The sequence below is a fragment of the Tympanuchus pallidicinctus genome, unplaced genomic scaffold, assembly GCF_026119805.1.
Source record: "Tympanuchus pallidicinctus isolate F22 unplaced genomic scaffold, pur_lepc_1.0 scaffold20, whole genome shotgun sequence".
In the NCBI taxonomy this organism is placed as follows: Eukaryota; Metazoa; Chordata; class Aves; order Galliformes; family Phasianidae; genus Tympanuchus; species Tympanuchus pallidicinctus.
The window spans coordinates 12,867,102-12,890,768 of record NW_026294722.1 but is presented as its reverse complement, the minus strand read 5'-3'; the positions used below and the strand labels follow the sequence as shown (position 1 = coordinate 12,890,768).

The 23,667-nt window shown below is 44.1% G+C and overlaps 1 protein-coding gene across 2 annotated transcripts; it reads right to left on the bottom strand.

Moving 5' to 3' along the window:
* Positions 1–268: 268 nt before the first annotated feature.
* ERGIC3 (ERGIC and golgi 3) lies at positions 269–23,652 on the bottom strand. 2 transcript variants are annotated; one of them, XM_052684003.1, is made up of 14 exons: positions 23,511–23,652; positions 23,365–23,435; positions 23,202–23,289; positions 22,355–22,474; positions 21,258–21,351; positions 20,003–20,168; positions 19,179–19,236; positions 12,814–12,828; positions 9,240–9,271; positions 8,542–8,638; positions 7,213–7,277; positions 3,970–4,106; positions 2,941–2,996; positions 269–1,127 (listed from the first exon to the last, which is right to left on the bottom strand). In XM_052684003.1, exons 1-14 carry the CDS (start codon positions 23,596–23,598, stop codon positions 1,048–1,050), a joined length of 1,167 nt encoding a protein of 388 aa, XP_052539963.1. In that variant the 5' UTR covers positions 23,599–23,652; the 3' UTR covers positions 269–1,047. The 2 variants fall into 2 exon arrangements, with proteins under 2 accessions (XP_052539963.1, XP_052539964.1); XM_052684004.1 differs by lacking the exon at positions 12,814–12,828.
* Between the last annotated feature and the right edge of the window lie 15 nt (positions 23,653–23,667).

Below are 23,667 nucleotides of genomic sequence, written 5' to 3'. Positions count from 1 at the left end.
TTTCCCCCTGCATCATTTGATCCTGTGCCTGCTGTGCTCACACTGCACTGTGAACTGTGCCAGTCACTAAGTGCAGAGTAAACACCAAAGCCAATTCAGAGCCGAGATTAAGAGCACCGAGTCTGTGTTCCCTCAAACTGAGGCAGGAATCTGTAATTTTTAATTTCTCCCTTATTTTCAAGCTCCTCTCAGAATGATTTCACACACTCTTTACTCGCTTGTGTAGGTCACAATCAAGAAAGAACAGAATTCACCATTATTGCCACGCTTTGCCACAATGCAGGTAGTTTTTATTATAATTTCCAATTCAGGATTGGCTCAAATAATTTAATGATTCTTCCAAATGCCTTACCAAAACACACAGGATGGACTGCATTACAAAACAGAGACAGAGGGGAAGTGAAAAACACAATCCAATTTAAAAATCAGTTAAAATTCCAAGCTTTTTTTTTCTTTTCTCATCCATATGTCAGCTTGCATCTCTGCTAGGCAGAGCAATCTGAGCCAAACGCGGGACCACACGGGACAGAAGCACACCCTGAACGCCACGTCCCTCCCCACCACCCTGGGCAGCTGGAAGGGAAGCACACAGCACTCGGCACATTTTCACAGAGGTCTGGCACACAGCATCAGCACATTCCGAAATATCTGTGGGAGCAATTAGAAAAAAAAAGACAGATGGTGTTGTCAGAAAGGTTTCTGATGACAAATTCGATCCATTGCAGATCTGACAACACAGCACGTTATTCCTCAAGTATCTCCAGCAGCTTTTCCAGGGGGCAAACTGGATGAAGACGGACTGACACAAAAGGGTTTTTCAGTAGGGTCTGCACAGCCAGACGAGATGGCTAAAGTCACGTCACAGCAGCAAGGTTTGAGCAGTTCCATCCACAAATCAATGCCAAACAACGGATGGTGAGACATGAAGAGCAGTTGGGGCCACCTGGTAATCCCAAACCTCACGTGCACTTGGAGGATCACACGTATTTTGTAAAACCTGTTTAGTTCTCCTTACAGTTTTTTGTCTGTGTGCGGTGAGGTCATTGTTTATATTGTCTTCCCAAGCTCAATTTTCTTCTGGATGGCACGTGCTGAGTGATAAATCAGGGAGTCGATGAATCCTGCAACTAGAAGGAAAAACGAGATCGAGCCAAACGAGCCCCAAATACAGAGATCTCCCACAGCAAGAAAAGCCAAATCCTTCTGTCAGCAGCAGGAATTCCAGCTCCCTCTGACAGAAAGCAGCTGCTGCTCAGAAGACCCACATCCACATCTCATTAGGAGAGATGAGATGCAGCCTGCAGGGCAGAGGTGGCCGTGGTTATCTGAAAGCCATGTCTCAAAGAAGAAAAGATGAGACAAAGACGAGCCACGTTTGCTGGCAGGTGAGTGAGGAAGGTCTGGAGAGGAAGCTGATGCTGAGAGCTTTGTGCCATTCTACTGCCCTGACCAGCTGGCCAAGGGAATGCTTTCCTTTTGCTATTTCACAGCAACCTCCAAAGCAAGCTGTTCTACCTGAGAAAACACATGCTGCCCTTCATGGACACCCTTTGTAGGAGACGGCAGCAGTTTACCCCAAATCTCTCCCACCAGTACACTGAAGGGACCTATTAACTGTGCTTGTTTGGGAGCAGAGAAAAGCTCAGAGTGGGTCTTCTGCACCACAGAATCCAGACTACCCTGCATCTGTCACAGTGGCTTCCACAACCAGGCACCCTGTCTACTCCCTCCCTTCTACCTGAGAGAACACGGAGCCAGTAAACAAAGATATTTTCAATGCCTTTGTGAAGCTTAATGTTCCCGGGGAGTTTTATTTATTCAGCACTTCCAATCTAAGAAATAAGTGGTTACTTGGCCCTACATAAACAGACATTTTAATACTGGAGTAGCAGTAGATAGGAATAGTGGACAGGAATTGATTACTCTTCCAATCTTGCTATCTGATCTTTCAGTAACACCCTGATGACTATCTTCTGCCCTGAAAATACTTGTGAAACCAATCTGCTGCTGTGACAAAGACGCTGTCAGGCAGCTGATTTGATCTGTCCTCCAGCATACAGTCTGACCACAGTGTATGGCAGCAGACAGCACGAAGTGCTTGTTAGCCCCAGTCACTGACAGAGGAAACTTGGATTTGTCACAGTGATTTTTAAAAGCCTTTGCCTGAGTGAGGCATGAAAACGATCATGATCAAATAAACGTGCTGCAGACAAATCCTGTTTAACAGACAGCAACCTCAGTATCAGGTTATCCAAGTGTGATGTAGCAGACACAGGTGCTATGGAATGCAGGGATACGATACAGAGTGGCTGGACTCCTACAGTGCTTCCAGCACAGCAAGATCTGCTGCCCTCATCTCCATGAGAATGACTCCAAGTGTTTCAGGGCACCCTGGGTTATCAGCTGGACCAAGGCTGGGCTCTGTCATGTGCATGGAACTGAGTAAATGCTATTCCAGAAGCCAACACCGATGGCAAAGTCCAGAGATGCAAACAGTTCCGCATGAGCAGCCTCTCCTCAGGGAACGCAGAAGCTGTGAGGGCCTCTTTTGGGCCCTGCAGAGCATTCACTGGAGCTCCTGTGTCTGGGAACACAGGTGGTGAACTCTGAGATGGCTCTGCCCGTGGGGACCTCATTTCAGAGATGTTATGGACTTCAGGTCAGCATGAAAGAAACTACCTGCTTCCAGAATCAATCTGGCCAGGAAAACGGCACAGATACATTTAAATGGCAAATGAAAGAATACATTATTTGAAAACAAAATGTCTCCCAGAGCATCAAAATGAAATACTCCCACAGCTCTGCAGAACATCTGTATTGCCTCCTGAAGGCTGAAGTCACCCTTCCCCAGCAAAAGGGGATTTATAACCAGCTACACAGAGTTAAGAAAGAATAAGATGTCAAATGATCAGAGAGAAAAAGGATTTAAAGATGCAGTACCTGTGAATATGCCACCAACAATGGCACAAACTCCTGTGAGGAAGTGTGTGAAGGGCCTGGAATGAGGAAAACAATTTAAGAAACCATCATCAGTTCTGATACCAGTATGACAGATAAGTAACCATCAATACAAACAAACTCATAATTAACATTATGTTAATCATATTACATAAGTATGCATTATATAAGCATTAATAACTGACAACAGATTTAACAACTGAACAACCCCTGTCGGCTACAGGATGGAGTTCATCACTGAAATGTTACTGAGAAGCACCACTGCATTCAGTGCATTTAAATGAGCTCAGTGGCAACCCAAGGAGGCACATACTGAACTTACAAACCCCAAAGACTGGGCTTCTCATCCCTAAGATTTCAGCCTCTTCTGCTCAGCAGAATGCACATCAGGCTGCTGTACAAGAAAATCCCTAAACACATACTGACACACTACAAGGCATAGAAAAAGCTGTGCCTCATTATGATCCCAAAAGACTGGGTAGCTACAATCCCTTCTGTTTCCCTGTAATTGCAAGCCTGTGATTAAATGAGAGCCTGGAAGGAACAGGTTCCATGCTGACTACAACGTGCAAAAAAGCTACTGCAAATGCAAAGTGAATAGGCTGGATCAAAGTGGGTGGCTCTATAGGTGCTGGTGAGATGTTCCAGGACAGTGAAAATGGTAAGTTGCATCTGTATCTGTTCACCATGTTGGCTTTCCTCTATAAAATCAGACTTCCTATTAAAAAAGACTTTGAGGAAATCAGACTGAACTGAATGCCACCATACCAGACTTCCACACTTCTCCATCCTGATACTGCATCAAACCCTTCCAGGTAGTATGAGACAACCCCAGATCCCATCCCTGTCAGATGTTCACAGTGAAAGGAACTGTATCTGGGAGAGTCCCATTCCCTCTGCTGGTTGTGGAGGGGTCTGGCTGACTCTCAGGCATCTGCAGCTATGTTTTAAGCTATGTGAAATGACAAAAATCAATGCAAGAGGAATGAAATACACTGAAATGATTCTTACCTGTGTTTTTCTGTCAGCTTCACCATCATGGGTGATAGTTCATACAGCACAAACACACCAGGCAGACCCTGGTCTCCTATCAGCCCGTTGGCTATTTTCTCGTGTCGTGTAACTGAAAACTGGTTTGTCCTTACCACCTGGAGGAAACATAAGCAGTTAGCATCACTTTGTTAACAGGGAATATGGAAGGCTACTCAAAACATGAGTTCAGTGAACCACATCACTGTTGCTGTGGGCCCCTCTCTTGTGGGCTCATGACAGTAGTCACAGTTGCAAGAGTCATAATCAGCACCAGCAGAATTAGATCTAATTTTACTATTATTTACTGATTTGTTTCCTACTGACTGATATTGGTTAAAGTCACACTTAAACGAACAAGGTAAAAGATGAACTGTGCATCAGTCCTTAGGCCAGATGCTTTGCTCTGTGCTGGCAGGTAATTGCCGTAAGATGACTTCCTAAACTTCAACCCAAAGGCCACATCAGCCTCTGCTGATTTGCTAAACCTAAGCAAACTTCAGGAAGCTGCACTGATGTACAGTCTGAGGATAAGTCAGATTCCTGCAGTGCTGGCCTCCTTGAGCTCCAAAGCCCACTGGCCGAGCTTTCTACCTCCTACTGTCTCTTCCAGTTTCAAGTCCACGAACACCATAACAGCCCCCTTCTGAGGTCCTTTAAGAGCTAACACATGAGCTCCCACACGACACAACAATAAATTATCTCCCCATATGTAGCGTCAGGAGACAACTCTGAATGCTGAGAGGCTGGCCATCAGCAGCTGAATTTCCGTGGAAATAGATGGAAATGAATATTCAGATACTGCTCTGTGAATCATAAATGGAATATGGGAAGAACATCACAAAATCTGAGTTTGAGAAGGCTGTATACATTGAAGAGTGAGAGAAAAAAATAAAAGAAAGAATATATAAACAAAGGAAAGCTTCAGGAGTTGCAGAAGAACAAAGATGGCTCATCAAAAATGACCTCAAGATATTTTCCTGTGCTCTGTGATTCTTAGACAGGTTTTTCATACTGGTCCTATTAAAGCAAATAAATTATGTTCTATTTTCTCTAATAAGCTGCCTGACACAAAGTACAATTCAAGCTGAAAAAGACACCATTCAGTTTCTTTATCAAATTCTACATTTGAGGGTTGCAAGTACTGAATATGTAGGACAGGTCCTGGCATCTGTTTGGCAGCACACTCGAGCCACAGTTACCTAAGTATAAGCATCATGGTCTGCACAGATTCCTCTCCTGGAGACTAAAAAGCAATTACTTTGACAGAACTCATCCTTTGACAAATGAATGACAGCTCTACACGTGAGATTTCACCCATAGAATTGTAAGCCATGGCAGGCTGGGGGACAGCTGTAAGCTTAGGGCTCAACACGCACTGTCCTTTGTATCTGAGGAATTTCAGTAATTCACACAAACTGGATCCAAGCAGAACTAGCCTCAAACATGATCTGAGGGTTCTCCCAGTCCTGCCTCATAGCAACTAACTTCCATCCATCTCCCAGGAAAAAAAAAGATAGGCCCAAGAAAGGCAGGGTATTAAGAAAGAATGGTCAGTTTAAGGATTTATCAGATAAGAACCGGTGCTTACAAACAGCTTCAACCTGTAGTCCAGATGAGGAAATACAGCCTACATCCACCACTGGACTGCCCTGCCCACACTGCTTAGGATAGCTTCACTTGAATGTCTGTACTGCACCTGTGTGGCTCCTACACAGCCTCTGACATAACTAATACTCTGCCAGTGATTTCAATTTCAAGGTGCCCAAAGCAACATGAAGGTTGCCTTGACATGCAGGATGTTGTTCTGACTGCTTGAGAACGTGAGAAGAGCCTGAGGGTGCACTGGCACCCACTGCTGTGGGGTTTGTGGTGTTGTAAGACTGTAGGATGAGGGAACTCTGGCACAGTTTCATCCATGTGCAGACCAGCTCCTGCACTGAAGAAGCCCCAGTTCCACATATGGGTTTCATCTCAGACTGGCTCCGTGCTAAAGCAAAGCTGGGCATGGACCATAGAGAGACAAAACCTGGGGTTTGAGTGGGGAGCTAAGTCATTTTGGGTGTGAATGTCCACAGAAGTACTGGGGCACAGGTCATCTGTCTGATCCTCACACTGGGTACACCAGTCCACACAACAGCAGAGCTGCTGCCTCTCTTGGCATTTCTATTTTGCAATAGAAATGGTGATTTCCATCATTCTGCTGCCCTAGGACTACAGAATGGCTTAGATCTTGATAACTGACAGTTTTTTCATCTGTTTGTTCTTTTTAAGAAGCCCTCCATAGCAACCAAGATCCCCTGCAGAATAACGGCAACCCCAAACAAATGCTTCCAAATGAGTGAAAGCAATCACGGTTCTTTCTGCTGTCTCAGCTGGGTTAAGAACAGAGCATCTTCACCTCACCTCGAGAATCCTACTCATTCCAAAAGAGCATATTCTGAAAATGGGGCTGGAAATCTAGCTGCCCTCTTTTGAAAGGTAAAGGAGAAACAAACTGGAGACGAGCTCATCTTAGGTTACTTGCCAAAAAACATTTGCTCCTTGGTGCTTGGACTTCTCCTGAGCAGGCACTACAAGGATTCATAACGGTGTGACTTCTCTGAATTAGGTGGGATGCGGGCAGAGATGTGCTTAATCACTGCAGTAACACTGCAGACAAGATTATGCCACAGCAACTTGTTTCTGCTGAGGTCCCTCAACGAAGCAAGTTTGAACAATCTGCCTTGCTTCCACCAGAGACAGAGAGTGAGAACAAAGACCAAATCTGAAGGCTTTTGCTTGTTCTAGATTGATTGGTGGATTAAGTGCTATGCTTAAAGAAGAAGAAAACCTAAGAGACAAGTTTCAGATCTGTGAAACGCTGATTAATCCTGCTGAATTACTCTCGTAGAGATCTCATGGAGATGAGACAGTTGAATCTCAATACATGTACATTTGGAATAAGCAAATTCTAAAATACACAAAAATAAAACAGGAGAGAAGAAATACATCGTTGCACAGGATATTGCTGGGTCCATCCCATGTTGCACTGTGCAAAAAGGGGGTGAATATCAGCCCAGGCTGCTTCACCTCTTATGGTACAGGCAGAGTGTGAAACATGCAAGTCTACACACAACAACATAACCTCTTTTCCCGTGTGAGCACAATGAAGCATGAAAAGACACAACAATAACTTCTGATTTTTCCAACAAGCCAAAGCAATAGGGAAAAAAAGGCACTTACTTCACCATCTACTTTCATATAAACCGTAGGGACCACTTTGACAAAATACTGAAACATCATGGAAGCTAGAAGCAAACAGACACACAATTAACAACTGTGATCAACTGTGAATTGCTGCAGAGGTTACCTGGTGGGTTATCCATGCATGTTTTTGTTCATGGCAGCTTTTGACCAATAACCTTTTTTTTTTTTTGCGCAGTAGCAACTGTGGGCTTTCCATGATAGTAAAGTTAATGTCCCTAATATCTGTCCCTTCAGTTCTCTTACGAAATGTGGAATGCAGCAGTCACTCTGAAAACTGATTTCCTCAGAAATTCCTCAGAAAAAGAATGCTACTCATTCATTTCTATAAAAGTAATTCTTACCTATAATATCATAGCAATAAACATAAATTTGAACTTCCATCTGCTTTGCCTACATCTTCAGCCCTTGTAATTCCTTAGAAATCCACCTGCTGTTGAGCTATATCCTGCATGGAAAGCTTTAGCATACAGAGACTTTTAGCAACCAGCTATGGGCTCCATCTCAGAGTTTTTTGCTCCACAGAAAAATAACAGCATTATGACACCTTTTCATTTTTCCCTATTTTATTTTAAGCACTGTCCTTTGATTTGGGTACAACAACTAAATAGATGGTAAGAAAAATTAAAAGAACAGATTTAGGTGGGGCAACAATCCTTGAACCAAACCACCAATGTCTCTAAGCTTTATTGCATAACAACACCCCAAATACCTGTACAAAGTTTGCACAATGCAGTGGATCTAAATAATGTAATGATCTGTGCAGAGGCATATAAAGCAGGTTTGTGTGAACAAACCACAAGGAGAGAACCATCCCTCCTTCCTAAGCCAGCAAGAGCTACCTAGCAAAGATGAGCAATATTTTTTAACTCAATGGCAGCTTTTCAGCTGTTACCATCAGGTAGATCAGAGTCAGACAGACTCCACAGCTCTCCAGCAACATCTTAGGCTTTTTTTCTCTATCCTGTGGCTTGTGGCTGCCTCTTACTGCACACATCAGCCAGGCAGAACTCCCCCCGTGTGACGCAGGCATTTAATGATAACGTGCTGTACCTTCTGTTGTGTATCCATTAATGCTGAAAAGGGAGATCTTTCAGAAAGATCACAGAATCAGAAGAAAACACACAGGTGATTTGTTGCATTTGAACAGAAGCATATCCTTTAGAAAAAGCTCTTTAGAAAAGAGGTGGAGTGGTCTGAGTCTTCTGCAGCGTGGCCAGGGCTCTTGTTTAAGACTGAGAATCTCATTCCCCTTCTAACTCTCATTAATACCAACTCTTACATAGATTTCCCCCAGCTGGCTCTTACCTTGCTGTGCAGTGACGTCTGTCCCATCCAGAGGGTTCACAATGCCTGGATAATCCCTTCCAAACGAGAGATGTTTGATATAGTGCGTCATATTGATCTGAAACAGAAATGCTGATAACTCAAACAATGCACAGCATCCAAGGGGCAAAGCAAGGGGCCTTATGTTCATATTCAGAACGCTTTTCTGAGGGTTGCTGCAGCAGGCCCTCCCTTACTCTGTGTTTCCTAATAGCAAACTAAAAGGCACTTGCTTTTTTTTAATTCATGGAAGACTGCACGATGTGGAATTTCTCCATTTTCTACTCCAAATCCTGAGATCTGTGTGTCTCTCCCTCCCACTCACACAGCAAGCTCTCCCATTCACTCCCTTCCCTGGCATAGGAGCAAAAAAACTGTCAACTGCCATTGGTATGGGTACCATCTGCTTTCCTCACAGCACAACTAAACCTCAACCAATTCAGCAGAATTAAAAATTGAGGTAGCCTTAAGAAGAGAGCAGCAGACTTAACAGGCAACATGAAAATGTCCCAGATCACACTGTAGAGCCCTGCCTGAAAGCAAGTCCCACACTGTGCCTAGGTGCATACAGCCTGAAGCCAGATGGGATCAGCACACTGAGCTCCCAGCATGGCAACTGTAGGGAAATCCAGAAGGAAAACAGACTGAGAGAATTGGGAAGTTATCTTGGAAACACTTACGTTATCAAGTCCAAAGCTCTGGAGGTCATGAACTGTAACAGAAAAAAGTTTAACAATGTAGTTCAGACTACAATATCAAAGCATATCTGTTTACAGTATTTTAGCTACTGCTGATTAAAACAGCAAAAAAATAACCGGGGTGTCTCTCCTGCTTGCAGGTGGACATAGGACAGACAACTGCTTCGAGTCCTTTCACAGACTGCCTGCCCACTGCTAGAACGGAGGAACGCAATTGCAGGTCTATTCAGGTCAGATATTTCAGCTATTGCCTGAACATGTTCTTAACATATGGCAAAAACAAATTCCTGGGGTCAAGCAAGGAAAAGCTCATTGTTACCTCAATCCTGATCTCCATTTTAGTTCTTGCTGAACTCCTCTGACTGCTGGAAAAATGACAGAATAAAACTAACAGCTGAGGGCAGCACGTGCATTAACACTGCATGAAAGCAGCCTACAGAGCTCAACAGCAACTGAGACCCATCAGCACCCAGCCCATCAGCACTGCCACTCCTGCCCTGAGAACGCAGGGAAAGGACAAGTCCTTGAAAGGCCAGCTTTCAACCTGCCCTCAGCCACTCCTGCATACAGCAGGGCAGCAGCACGGCCAGCACCAGGCACGTGGAGGACACCTGCAAAGAAATGGGCCATGGGAAGCACTGCTAAAAGAACTGACCTCTTTTCGTTGGCTACTTAACTGCAGTGCCAGAAAAAAGCCTCAGTGTCAGGATGAAAACACAACCAGATTTCAGGAATGCTCCAACTGGGCTTATCCAAAGTTGCTCCATTTTCTGAGCTAATGGAGTCAGATCACAAACAGATGCATTATTAATGAAGGAATAATAATTATAATGAAGGAATGCTGCCCTCAAATAGTTTCTGATAACAGCATAAGAAAGGCTGCAAAGCCAAAGAACTGATTGAAACTACCTCTCTTATAAAACAAACATTCATTCAACAAGTACACTGTGAAATCATTTTTTTCCCTCATAACATCTTTCAATAAAAGAACAGAAGTTTCAGTTGTATTTACGTAAACCTTACTACAAAAAGATTCATACGTACAAAGCAGAGACCATACTGTTAGAAAAGGAAACACTGTGCCTGAGCTACAGTCTTCTTCCTATAGCTCTGATCTAGGGAGAGCCCTTTGCATTTCACAGCTAAACTTTTCAGTGCTTGGAAACCAAGGCTGCAGCCATCAGAATTAAGGCAATGGTTTTGAATTACGAAGAGCTCAGAGCAGCACAGGTCTCAAAATACTGGTGGTAAGTGGATGGCTGGACAAAATGGTCTTGGAGCTCTTTTCCAACCTCGGTGATTTTATGGCTCTATCCACATGAGGTGCCCCTGACAAGTGTGCAGCCCTACCCCTGCCATTAGCATCATTTCTGTGTCTGTTAGCAGCTGGATCAAAGAACTTCTTGGGCTGAAAACCCCAAACCAAACAAAAAAAGATAAAAAACATCCAACCAAATGTTTGGAAACGCATATGAAACAGTAGGTAGAGAAAGGAAGGAACGGGGAAATGGTCTCAGTATTACATTTTTCTTTATCATTTCCAGCAGTACACTGTTTTGTTGTAGTATTATGCAATAAAGCCAAGCTAAGTGGGTTAGTTGTCAGTGAGTGTGAAGCGTCACTGCTTTTTGCACTGCCAGCAGCAGCCAATCTTCAGTCAGTGACAGAATTCCATGGAGATCCTGCCCATGCTGGACCTGCAGCTCAACTCAACCTAACGCCAGAAGTCTTTGCCTCTCACCTTCCTCTTGATGGCTCAACCTGCTCCCAGCCTCCTTGTGGTCAAGAACCACATCAGAGAGCACAACGGGCCACCACAAGCATCTCTCGGGCTGAGGACACACTTTCATCCAGCTCAGCTTCAACACACGGCTAATCACCAGGCTGCACACCTCTGGCACAGCCTGCCAACACAGCAGGGACAGGAGCACTGCCCACTGCTCTGCTGCTACAGCGCTGCGCTCATCAGCTCCCATAGCTGCACTTGTTAGCACTCGAGGAGGGAGCTGAGTACCAGTGAGGACGACAAACTTACAGCTACAGTGCAGCACCAGAGACATTCAAGAGAAGCCCTTGAGAAGGACCAGTTGCTCACTAACCCATCACACCACGTGTACGTCGTGCAGGATTCAAGTCAAGTCAGGACTTTTCCACATAAAATCTCCCCACAGTGCTCCGCTGTAACGCTTTCCACAGGTCAAACACCAGCTACTCACTTCATAAAACCTTTGCAATAAATGATTTATAACTGTGAAAAAGCACAATTCATTAACTTGGGTTCCAATCCAGTCTGCCACCAGGTGATAGGTTTATTCATCTTTGATCACCAAGGACTATGCTAAGCACATATGCACACAGCTTAGGTTGGAGATAAATATACAGCTAATCAGAGTTTGCTTAACAAAAGCCTATTTAGCATGCTTAGAGAAGAAACAGAAGAAGGAAATAGAAGAGTAGATCTTAAGAGAGTGTCAGCTAGGGCAGGAGCCTTATTTCCAGAGAAATAGAAGCATGTCCTTTCCCTTCTGTAACTGTGCCTAAGTGCTTAGCCACATAAAACAAAGAAGCCTATAAGAGACCTTATGTTTGTCAAGAAATCTATGTATTTTTATATAACCTCTTTACTTCCCTGTTTTAGTAACACATTTCTAAGGCTGCTGTTTGCCTGAAGAGTTCTTCCCATCCCACATTTCTGACCTGCACAACCACAGAGCTTCCTGGGCTCTGCAACTCAGCCCTTTGCTGGGTTGACTCACTGCACTCACTGCCACTGAGGACTCTGCCAATAAATGCATTAAAACTGGAAAAAGCTCGAGACACATCTAACCAAATTTGGTGCTGTGAAACGAGTGAGGGCACCAAATTTCATGTTGGGGATGGATTTTTGGGGAGAAAAAGCTCATCTGTAAACATGAGGAGGAGGAGGATGAGGCTGTGGTGTGAGGGGCGCTGAGGCAGGGAGCAGCACAGAATGTGTTGCAGCTGGGGGATGGAGAGAGCAGAGCACAGCTCCTCAGCCCCTCCACCAGATGTTCTACCGAGTGGAAACACCACATCTCAACCTGCAATTACCAGGACTCTCTTACCCTCTGAAAAATCCAGTGCCTTACAGACCCTTGGAAAACCTTCTACTAAGTATTCAGAAGGGTTGGTGAATGAATTCCCAAGAGCAATTCTCCAGCCTGTTGTACAAGTGAGATTAAACGAGAGAATTATCCCATATGACTTCAAAAAGCAGAATTCCCTCCTGTCACCACATGCCTCTCAACTACATCACCTGCACAGGACATCTACCAATATATTACCTCTAACAGTGACATATTAACGTTGTGTAAGACAAAGATTCTCAACCTTTCCCATCTGGTGACCTCAATTACCAGACACGAATGACCTGAGATGGGTCTCCTTTTAGCTTTCAGGAAATCTTCTCAAATCCCAGCCTAAATCAACAGCTCCTCCCAAAGGAGATTTACGGGCACAGCAAATAACAGGAGTTGGGTTGTACTGCAGTATGTAGTTTTGGGGGAAAAATTAAAAAAAAAATAGCAACACTTACTCTCAACAGCGTGCACTGCAAAATTGAGCAGAGTGGGAGAGAAAAGAGAAACATTCAGATCTTTACAATGAAAAGCAGAGATTCAGATACAACAGTATTTAAAACATGTACTGAAGAGCAGAAGCACAACAGCTTTGCTGGAGCACTTGCTAGGCCACGTAGAAAGACTCCCTAGCTAGCCAAAGGCCAAATATAGGGACTAGGAATCATTTTAAAAGTAACAGAGAAACAAAAATGCAGGAATTAGCCACCAAAAAGAAAAATACATGGGATGTCCACATTTCTTAATAAAAGCTCCAACGCAGCATGCCAGGCAGCACTGCTGCTTGTATTCAGATTTCTCAGTCTTTCAAGTCCTCAGGATAAAGGAAAGGCCATTTTGGCAGCAACCAAAGCTCTCCAGGTGTTGTCAACATTCACATTCACAACATTTTTGTTCTTTCAGTTGCGAGCTCCCAGCAAAGGTGAATACCTGGAAAGATGGGAAACGTGTGCTTGGGCAGCACACCTCAAAGCTTACTAACTTTTGTTAAGCAACCTCCTTTTTTGTTGTTGCTGTTGTTCCAAGAGACTATTCACATGTATACTCACATTGTGCACGATTAACCAATAACCACAGATTTATACCTGCAAGCAGATGGGCCTCTGAACACTTGACACAGCTCCCACCCCTCTCTGCCAAATGCTACACTGCTGGTAGTGCTTCTGTGACAGCACAGGCTTTGCTATGGAGGAGGTATGGAAGGTATAGAGAGCCTCCAGACAGCTGCTTGACAAACCTCAGGCATTCCCAACAAGTGATGAACCTCAGCTCTGATAGATGGCAGTCCAGTGGCAAATGGAATCGCCGCTTTACCACACACATGATTTTGGAAATGCTCGGTCCATCTACGGATGAGTGAGACTTTGAGTCTTTCAGCACCAACACAAACACTGAAAGGAGTTTACCAATGTAAAAAGGACAGTCCTTAGCACTTCTAGGGATGAAATAATAATTCAGCCTCCATTCAGTTTGAGGATGACAACTACAAATTCTCCAACAAACACTACTTTGGAAGAGAAGTCAGGAATAGTGTACAGGTGATCATCCAGAGGATTTCCAGCTCCATGATGAAATTCACTGATGGTGGTTTTGGTTCCCACTTTCTTTTCCAAAATAGTTGATGGGCAAAGAAGAGCTCAGCTGAGGTCCTGGCATCTGTAGAGCCCTGTGCAACAGCACAGCCCCACAGCCAGTAGGGCTCTGGGACTGGAGAAGAACAGGAGGCTGCAATGGACAGCAGAAGGAATTAGTTGGCCTGCTCTTGGCAGAAGACACCAAGGGACCAAAACATGATAATCAGTCTCCAGTCAAAGACTATATGCCCATTTTGAAAACTCAAATCACTGAAGCTACACAGAACAAGATATTCAAGGTCTCATCCAAGGATGCTTTCAAATAGGTTTCAACTGTCAAAAAAATCTATTAAAGAAGTGAACAAATCTACCACAAATGAGGAAAACAAGTGGTCATCACAAAAGTGCCTTCCAAGTAACTTCTTTCCTTCAGTTTAGCACGTAAGGTGTAAGGAAAGCACAACATCTGGATCACATTCATAACTGCTTTCATTCACAGGAATTGTCACAGTCACTGGAAGCATGTCTTAAAGACAGAATGTTTTGAATGTAGTCACCAATATCAGTGGGTTTTTTCAGCATTTGAAGGAATCAAATTATATATTTTAAGAAAATCTCTCTGGCTGTCAATACAGCATGATGGGGAATGACTTCCCTAGGAAACAGAAACAATCACACCCCTGCAACTGAATGGTTCAAAGACAGTCTGAAGGATGAAAGAGAAGCTCCAGCTTCCTCTTGACTAAAAGGAATGCAGCAAGGAGGAAGAAAGTGACAACAGGATCACCTCTTTGGAGGAAACCACCACCAAGAAAATTCCCCCGTGCTGGAAGCTCACTGCAAAGCTGCATATCCAAAGCAGGAGATGGTTGCTCAGGAGATTAAAAGACTACATAATTTAATTTAATCATTTAACCATTTCTTTTTTTTTTCCTCTGAGATAGAAAACGTTCTTTGAGGAAAGGCGTGAGCTGCTGCAAGGAAAACAGCTGTGATATGCAGGATCATCACAGCTGATGCTGCAGGCTGTCCTTACAAAGGCACAAGTGAAAAGAGAACTTTCCCCAAATCTGAAGTATCCTACATAAATTGGACACGAAAATTCCAGTTCAGGATCCAAGGCCTGTGAAGCAGACAACAGTGAAACAAACCTAAACTCAGCGAGTACCAATGAACAAGTGGGAAAAAAGACTGCAGATATCACTGATGTTTGACTTTGGTTTTTCTCTTGGTACAAGCAAAGACTTTTGGCTCCAGTTTCAGTGCCAAAAAGTTTACTGAGAAGCACTTCAGTCCTCCTCATAACTTCCTTCAGTCCTCCTAAAGACCTGGGATGTCTGAGTGCAACTGGACCACAGTGTCTGAGGAATAAACCAAGACCATTAGGGTGACATTCAGGAGCGGAGGAGTCTTCTGTGACACTGATGATGGAGCACCACAGTGCAGCTTTCAAGCAGCCAGTTTTCAGTGCTTCCAAAATCCAGTGTCACTGCTTAGATATACCAAAAACGTGAGTATGGATGGACAAAACCTGCACTAACCCAGCAAAGCCTGACATTTCTGATCAGTTAACTAAGGACAGAAACACACCACCCCTCAGTTTTCAAATTACATCATACCTCATGGCCTGGGATTACGAGAAACCAAGCAGAAAGCAAAGCTGTATTTAACAATTGTGCACATAACTTTCATTTAGGTTGGACACATACGAACAAATATGGAATCAGCATCAAAAGAACATGAAAAAAGGTTACATACAAGCACAGAAAAGCATGCATGCAAACAACAGTAAGTGAAGTGAAATAATCTCACCTGGATTTAACATTCATGCGAGCAGAAACAAAGCAGAACAAAAAAAAAAAAGACAAAACATATTTTCTTCAAAGTGAACAAACTTTTTTAAACACAGTTTTTGTTTTTCAGTATTCCCAGCACTTGTGGTTCCTTGTAGTGAACAGTGCATAAAGACAGGGAGGAGAACAGTTCAAACATGAAAATGTCAAACACTGCTAAAAAGGTTACCAGGAGCCCATCAGAGGTCCTTTGACACAAACACGACCAGAACATCAGGGCACCCCAGACACAATTCTGGGTCATGCTTATAAGATTGAGAACGAATGTTTCTGAGAGCTTGAGACGTGAGGGTCCTGATTTGTATGAGAAATCCTTAGCACAAACACAAGTGAAATACAGTTTGAACACGTTTCAGCTGATGTTCCCTTACATCAATGATACACCTGTGGCTCTTAAGAGCATGAGGTTCACAGGCTGCCTCTTCCAAAATTCTGATTCCCATTAGTCAACACCAACTTGCCTTAAAACATGAACGCATACCAATATCACATTGACAGGCAGTAATTCCAAATAGCCCAAAGTGGATCCAGCTGAGGAATCCTGATGTACAGCCAACTCTTTAAGAAGGTCTCCTCATGAGGATTACCCACTCATTAAATATTTAAAAACGAATAAAAACAGAAAAAGGAGATCAATTGCTGATAATTTGATTTTGATGACTACTTGTTAGGATTCTTCTGATTTAGGCTGCCATATTTAGGCAATATTAGCAGACTTCAATGCAAATTCAATCTTTTTTCCTAGTTTTCCTAGTCAATACAGGACCTCTGATTTCCTCTGCTTTTCTCCATTTAAACATAAGGAATTCCCACAAGCCAAAGCCAAACGATTTAAATTAGGGATGGGATGAACTCTGGGCAAGGTTGCTCCACCTTTTAATAAACCTATATTCCTCACACATTCAATACGATTTCAAACCTCTCCTAAGGTTCTAAAAAGTATTCCTTCTGGCAAATGATTTCTGGGGACAAAACTGGAGTATATGAGCTCTCTACAGCTCCCCGTAAAGAGGCTGAGTAAAGAGGCCTCTTCTTGTAACTAGCAATGGGGTGAGAGGAATGGCCTCTCAGGGGAGATTCAGGTTGGATGTTAGGAAGAATTTCTGCTCCAAACGAGTGGCCAGGTGCTGGAAGGGGCTGCCCAAGGAGGTGGGGGAGTCACCGACCCTGGAGATGCTCAAGAAACGTTTAGATGTTGTACTGAGGACATGGGTTAGTGGGAAACACTGGTGGGAGGTGGATGGTTGGACTGGGTGACCTTGGAGGTCTTTTCCAACCTTGGTGATTCTATGACTCTATGAGAACAAAAATACAAGCAAGGAGAGAAAAGTGTGCATGGAAAAAGAAGTCCAAATAAGACATTATAACCATCTGTGGAAAAACAATCTTCTCTGGGGTCACATTTAACCCAGTGCAACTACTAAAACAAACCAAAAAAAGGACAAAGATTGATCTACATGCACATAAATCTAGCACAACTAAATAGAACTCAAGTTGTACTCATCCTGTACTCATCCTTTTTTGTGTGTGTTAGTCCTATATACCCTCCTATTACTTAATCTGCTTTCAAAAAAAGCAGTTTCAATTCACTTCTACTGGGGAGAGAAGGGATGGTTTTGAGGGTGTCAACAGTAAGCATGTGATACAAAATCAGAAGCTGAGACTAGAACTACATCTATAGTCAGATTAACAAAGTTACTTCTGAATAGGATCCTTTGCTTTGCTGAGAAGATGCCTGTACAGATTCCCTATCCAGAGATACATTAAACTAGAGTAATCCTCAAGAAAGGAGGAGAGTGTCAGTGTAAGAAACTGACAGTCTGCTAGCTTAGCAATTGAGGAACACCATCAAACAGAAGTACAGACGCGGGTCTAACCATCAGCTGCATTAACAGCACAGCTCTCCACCACGAGGCATGGAGAGCACTGTGATGGAAAACACTTCCCATAGCAGTGACTTAGTGTTCACCTTCCTATTTTCTGGTTCAAAATAGTATGGAATAGAAGAGAGCAGCAAAAATACAGTCAGACACAGTTACGTATCCAACAGTGGAATTATTATTTTTTGTGGATTCTACATAATAGCAGTTCAGAATATTCAGACTTCTCTTAGGCACTGACCAATACTAGTTCAGTTTGCTATTTGTTATGACAGGAAAAGGAAAGAAAAAATAAACAACAACAACAAAAAACCCAATCCTCTTCCTCTCTGTAAACTACAAAAAAACTAGTGAAGACATGATGTTAGCTATATTGAGGACAAAAGCATTCTCAGCTTCATTTATGAACAAACAGGCTGTGAGCCTGCTGCACTTTGAGAAAATTATCAGAGGCCATTTTTAGTATTTGGTGTGAGAGAACTGCCGGAAAGCAGCAGGTCTGCCCGCCCCCCTGCTCTCCTCCTACTCCTTTTCCTTGCCCTTGAAAACAGCAACATTCTGAACTCGGCCTCCAAAAGGTCTGCAGTAACTACAGAGTCCTTTCTTGCTCTTCCTGCTCTCACCCACTGTGGCCCTCAGTTTTTCACTGCAGTTGTGCAAGACTTCCATTGCACACATGAGAGCCGTCCTGCCCCCACCCACATGCGGGTCAATACTGGCTGCAGGAAGGCTGCTGCTCTTAGACTGCTTAAAGTTCTGCCAGAAGTGACATATTTAATTATAAGGACTAACGTGGAGAAAAGCAGATGAGCTTTTTGCACAGAAATGCTTCATCATTTAACCTGTAGAAATGGCTCAAAGCCTGGTTTGTTTTCCTTCAAAGACAGTTACTCAAACAAAGTGCAATCTCCCCTGAGCATTACCTCAGTGGAACAGATCACACTATAATGAAGGGTAAGGTAGAGAAAAAGCAAGCTAAAAATCAAAGCTCTTTGTCAAATCTTTACCAGAAATTTCAGGCCTTGAAAACCTTATCAAGGGAACTAAAACATTCTGTTAAACCACAAATATTTTTCATCCAATTCCAGGTAAAGACAAAAAGCAAAATCAACTACCATCACTACTCCGGACACTTTGTATTTAGACATACAAAACTCATTACAACTTAAAATAAAGTTCTGATTTGCTTTCAAATTATCCTCAGATATTCTACAAACGCCCCTTCCACATATTCAGTTATCACCCCTTCTGATATTCAGGTCCTGGGCTCAACACCAAAGCCAAGTGTGGTTAGCAGAGCTGAGCAGTGAAGTTTTATGGAACTCACCTCTCCCATGCTCTTCCATCCCCACGTTCTGTTTGTTCATGATAGTTCTAAAATTTTGTGCCAAAACTCCAACACCCTCCCCACTGAAGCAGTGCTGCTATTCTTTCAGGTCACAAAGCAAAGACACCCCAAGACACCAATCAGACACACTTAGAAATGAAAAGTTACAATAACCAGAAAATACTTTACCATGTACGTGAGACTGCTGGAAGCTCTTTCCTGGTGCAAAGTGAAAATTTCCAGCTACCTGCAGAAGACAGTCACCAGTCATTAAAAGTTCTGAATCCATATACATAAAGCAGCCAGATAGGTGCTGGCTTTTTCCTCTTGGTTTTTAAACCAGATATACATCAAGCAAGCTGCCTTTCAAGGAAACACTACCAGCAGATGCTATTTCCACTGTTCCTCACAAGCACAGTCATGCTGAAAGCCATAATTACTTAGTGATATGAGTAATGATCTGTTTTACGCAGATTACTTTTAGTAGACATAAAAATCAGAAGGAGGAATTAATTTTTCTGGGAGGGAACTGCCTAAAAGAGGATAGCACAGAAGAGAGGGAATAACAGAGGGACAGTGAGGAAGACTATAAGCAAACAAAATAAAACCCCAACTCAATATAATAAACTACAGTGACCCAATGTACACAGCCACGAAAATAACCTGGTTGCAAAAATAAAAGCACTAATCAGTTTGTTAAAACTGCATCCAGGAATTTGTGAGGGATACAGACACCACGTGCCAGTCCTCGCTGGCACTGACAGCAGCTGTACACATAGAAAAAGCCAAGCTTATTCCAGGCCTGCGTTCTTCCTACAGCCCAATGAAATGGGATTACTCCCTTCCCACTGCTTTTCCTCATTTCTTTACAGCTGCAAGTCCTTTGTTGAGCCCACGGGTCACTGTATCACAGCACATGAATACCTAAAGCTGGAAAAGGAGAGGAACACCCAGATTCTGCCTTCTCACAGTCAGCCTCACACTGCGGGTATACAACAAAACTCATCTCTCACCTTATTGACCTCCAGGAAACCATACACTTGGCAGCCTTCATTCTTCTGTTCCTGCATTTTCTGGCTAAACCCTTCCCTTTTGCACTGCTCGATGGTATCTGGGTTCTTGAAGGCCCAACCACGCCGCCTGTAGGCTTCTCTGACATCATCACAAGTATTACAACATCTGCAAAAGCACAAGTACCATCTTAGTATCTTTACCACAGAAAGGAGATGCTTCTGCTCAGGACTCGGATATTTGGTGGACTTCTTCCACAAAGTGATAAAGCAAACACTGTGGACTGGATCTTGAAGGTTGACCTAATGGTTCTGAAGCAGCTCAAGCTTTCTGATTTAGTTTTTGAGTTTTTGATGCAAGGGCACAAGCCATTTTAAAATGGTTCTCAAGTCTGAGAAGATCTTTGCCCATTTAGAAAGCCATGCTGCTCCCTGGAAATTGATTTCCTACAAAAATGCTATCAGGGTCCCACATTTCTGAGCAGTTTTGTGTTTCCCTGAGTGAACAAAGCACCTGCCCATTTCTGCTCCTCCTTTCCTCTGTTTTTAAGCCATGATTGTCAAAGCTGGACAAAACATTAAACTTTCTTCAATACCTTTCCACCTCTGGACAACATTTTGGTCACCAGAGGAAAGAAAACAAAGCAAACAAAAAACCACCACTTATTTTCATTGGTTCTATGTTTTGCTGATAGAAGAAAAACCCCTCAAGATGGAAAAAGCATCTGCAGGGAACAGTGCAGTTGAAGAGCTGGGACAAACAAGGTATCATCAGACAGAAGATAAGACTGGAGGGTACTCAGAACCTATAGCCCAACCCAGGACCCACTGTTACACTGTAACCTACCCCCTGTAGGTTAGCAACCTGCAGGGAGGAGGAACCAGGAGCACAAATGACCCATCTGTTGTCTGCATGAGCAGTGAACACCAAGTTTATGCTCACGTAAGGATGGAAAGCCTGCAGCAGGAGTGTGAAGGCAGAGCCATCACCACTTTCATACCAAGGCATCCAGATGATGGTGAGCAGTGTTGCACTGACCCTGAGTATGGATGTACACAAACCAGAACTTAATTGTCCATTCTTAAGCACTACATACACAGCTACACAAGGTATAACAAGAGCACAACAGTCCTCAGAATTCTCAGAACACAAAGGATTTCATTGCAGGAACTTCACAGACGTTCTGCAAAGAAACAGGCATGCAACTTAGAAGTATTCCCTCAAGAGCTAAAAAGATACAGAAAGGGCTGTGGTTACCGAATGTCTTCTGACTCTGCTCCATAACAGCTCTCGCAACGATCAGCATCCAAAGAACTGGGGTCAAACACTTTTTCTTCCTCTTTCCCCAGCTCTAAAACAAAATAGGATTCCAAATGAAAAGGCACGTCTAGAAACAGTGTCTTGTCTTGTCCTGCCTCCCAATAGCACCACGTATTATTTGAGTATGTTGGACTACATTTAAGACCTATATTGCTACAACTGAATTTAAACTGACTATCAATCAACTCACAATCATAGAGCTTAATGAAGACAGATTAACAGAGAATTGGATACAGAGTAGCCGTTTTCATCCCCATGCTTCAAATTTCAATGCCACAACCTCTGAATACAGAAAAGCTGCTGAGTTACACAACAGGGACACTCACCACAAACCCAAACCAGAGCAATGCTCACACGTAGTGATTATTCAGCTCTTGGCTTAGTTTTGCCCTCTAACATCATATCTGATGTTGTATTTAGTGATACAAATCAATAAATCCAGTTTATGCTGACATACAGAACTACACTAACCCACAGTAAGGTAATAAGAACCTCACATTTTGAAAAGGAAAAGCAAAATTAAGGACAGCTGTGAGATCACAGCACCTCCCCAGAAGTGTTATTTGATACAACTTTATCATGTATGTATTAACACACATGAAGTGAGCATAGTAAGGTGTAAGTTTAGGCTGAAAGGTCGAGCCACTGGAGCTCTCCCTGGAGAAATGCTCTTTCCTCTAACTAGACGGTCCCATTTGTCAGCCCACAGTCATTGCACGATACAAGCAAACTCAAGCTCTGTGAGCACAGCTGCTTGATTCACAGCAAAAGACCATCAGCAGCTTCATTCCTGAAATCCATCCACGACTCCCTGTCAGTATCAGAGTGACTGGATAAAGATTTACTTTTCAAAAGCAACGAACGTAACAGGAGTTTGTCTGATCTGTCAGTTTAATAGATTTGGATGCTACAAACTCTTGAAGAGTTTATGGTGTTTAAGCACTCTTCAGCTGTCGCTTGTTCCCATGAAAGTCAAAACAAGCACAAGTAACACAGACTACAAGAGCACCCATTCATACAAAGAAGCACATTACCGTGTCGCTCAGCCTCTGGAGTCACACGATTGCCAGCTTTGTCCAAACGTTGTTTAAACAGATTGTGCTCCACGTCCAGCTGCTGTTCTCCTGCTACGTCCATTGCATCGATGCTCAAATCTGAAACCAGCGAGGAAAGTGGTTTGTAAAAGCCATTTCTTATGGCCTGCGGCAATCTGAGAAAGCATTCAACCAGTGAAAATACAGAATGTTTTAGCAGGGATAAGAATGTGCCAAAACTGGATGAAGACGCATGGTTGGGACCAAACAGCTTACAGAAAATGGAATATACTGTGTCTGTGGAAATGACTGTTCCAAACACAGTGTTCAGTGTAAAGGAACGACTGTTTTCAAACATCATAGAAATCCTAAAGGCAAATAATCAAACCCTTCCTCCTGAAAATTCATTGGTGCAAAGGCAGCCCAGCAGTTAAGCTCAAAGCCAGCTGAGCGCTGCCCTCCTCTGTCCTCTCACCCCCACTCCAACAGCAGCACGTTCTCCCGTGTCCCCTTTTCACAAGGATGATTCAGGAGCCCTGGCCTTGGCCCGGCATCCAAGCACCATTGGGTGCCTGTGGCAACGTGTTGTGCTGTAATGCTGACGGCTGCTCCGCAGGGAACAGCAGAGGTTTCCAACACCTCCAGCCTCCTGCTGTGCTGCGAGTGGGAGTCAGGCGCAGAGCAACGGCACCTCGTGCTGCAAACACCCCTAACAACTCAGCAGCGATTCGCCCATCCTGCAGCAGCTCCATCTCCGCCCGGAGCTGGGCTCGCATCCCACCCCAAGCGAGGAGCTGGAGCAGCGACCTCCAGCAGGGCGGCACCACGTCGCTGCGGTTCGACTCACAGGCGCAGGGCATGTGTGGGAAAACGACGTCGATGTTGATCTTCAGCTTATCTCCCCTCGATTTGTCCACGTACAGCTCGGGATGGACCTGCAGAAAAACAAAGAGCCCCAGTGAGGCGGGAGACAAACCCGGAGCCCTTTCCCCGCCCTCTCCGCCACTCACCTCCTTGGTGAGGTAGTACTGCAGCTCCGAGAAGAACAGCAGCACCATGATGAGCCCGCTGACCACCGTCACTGCCGGGACACGAGAAGCGCCGTCAGCCCCCGCCCCGCCCGCCCCGCCGCCGCCGCCGCCGCCCGCCCGCTCACCCAGCGCTCCGCCGCACGTCTTCACCCGAAAGTCCTCCAGGGTTTTGGGGAACGCGTCGAACCGCTTCAGCCGCCACAGCGACTCCATGGCGCCTCGCGGCCCGGAACCACTGCGGCCTTCCGGGGCACCGCCCCGCCCCGCAGCGCGCCGCCCTCG

What these genes read in the sequence shown, in the direction of transcription:
- ERGIC3 (XM_052684003.1), bottom strand. Translation starts at nt 23,598, where the DNA reads ATGGAGTCGCTGTGGCGGCTGAAGCGGTTCGACGCGTTCCCCAAAACC. An exon ending in GCAGAGTCAGAAGACATTCG is followed by an intron (nt 20,169 to 21,257) that starts GTAACCACAGCC and finishes GTGCTTTTGCAG; the next exon opens with ATGTTGTAATACTTGTGATG. An exon ending in TGTTGGTGGCATATTCACAG is followed by an intron (nt 1,128 to 2,940) that starts GTACTGCATCTT and finishes TTTTCCTTCTAG; the next exon opens with TTGCAGGATTCATCGACTCC.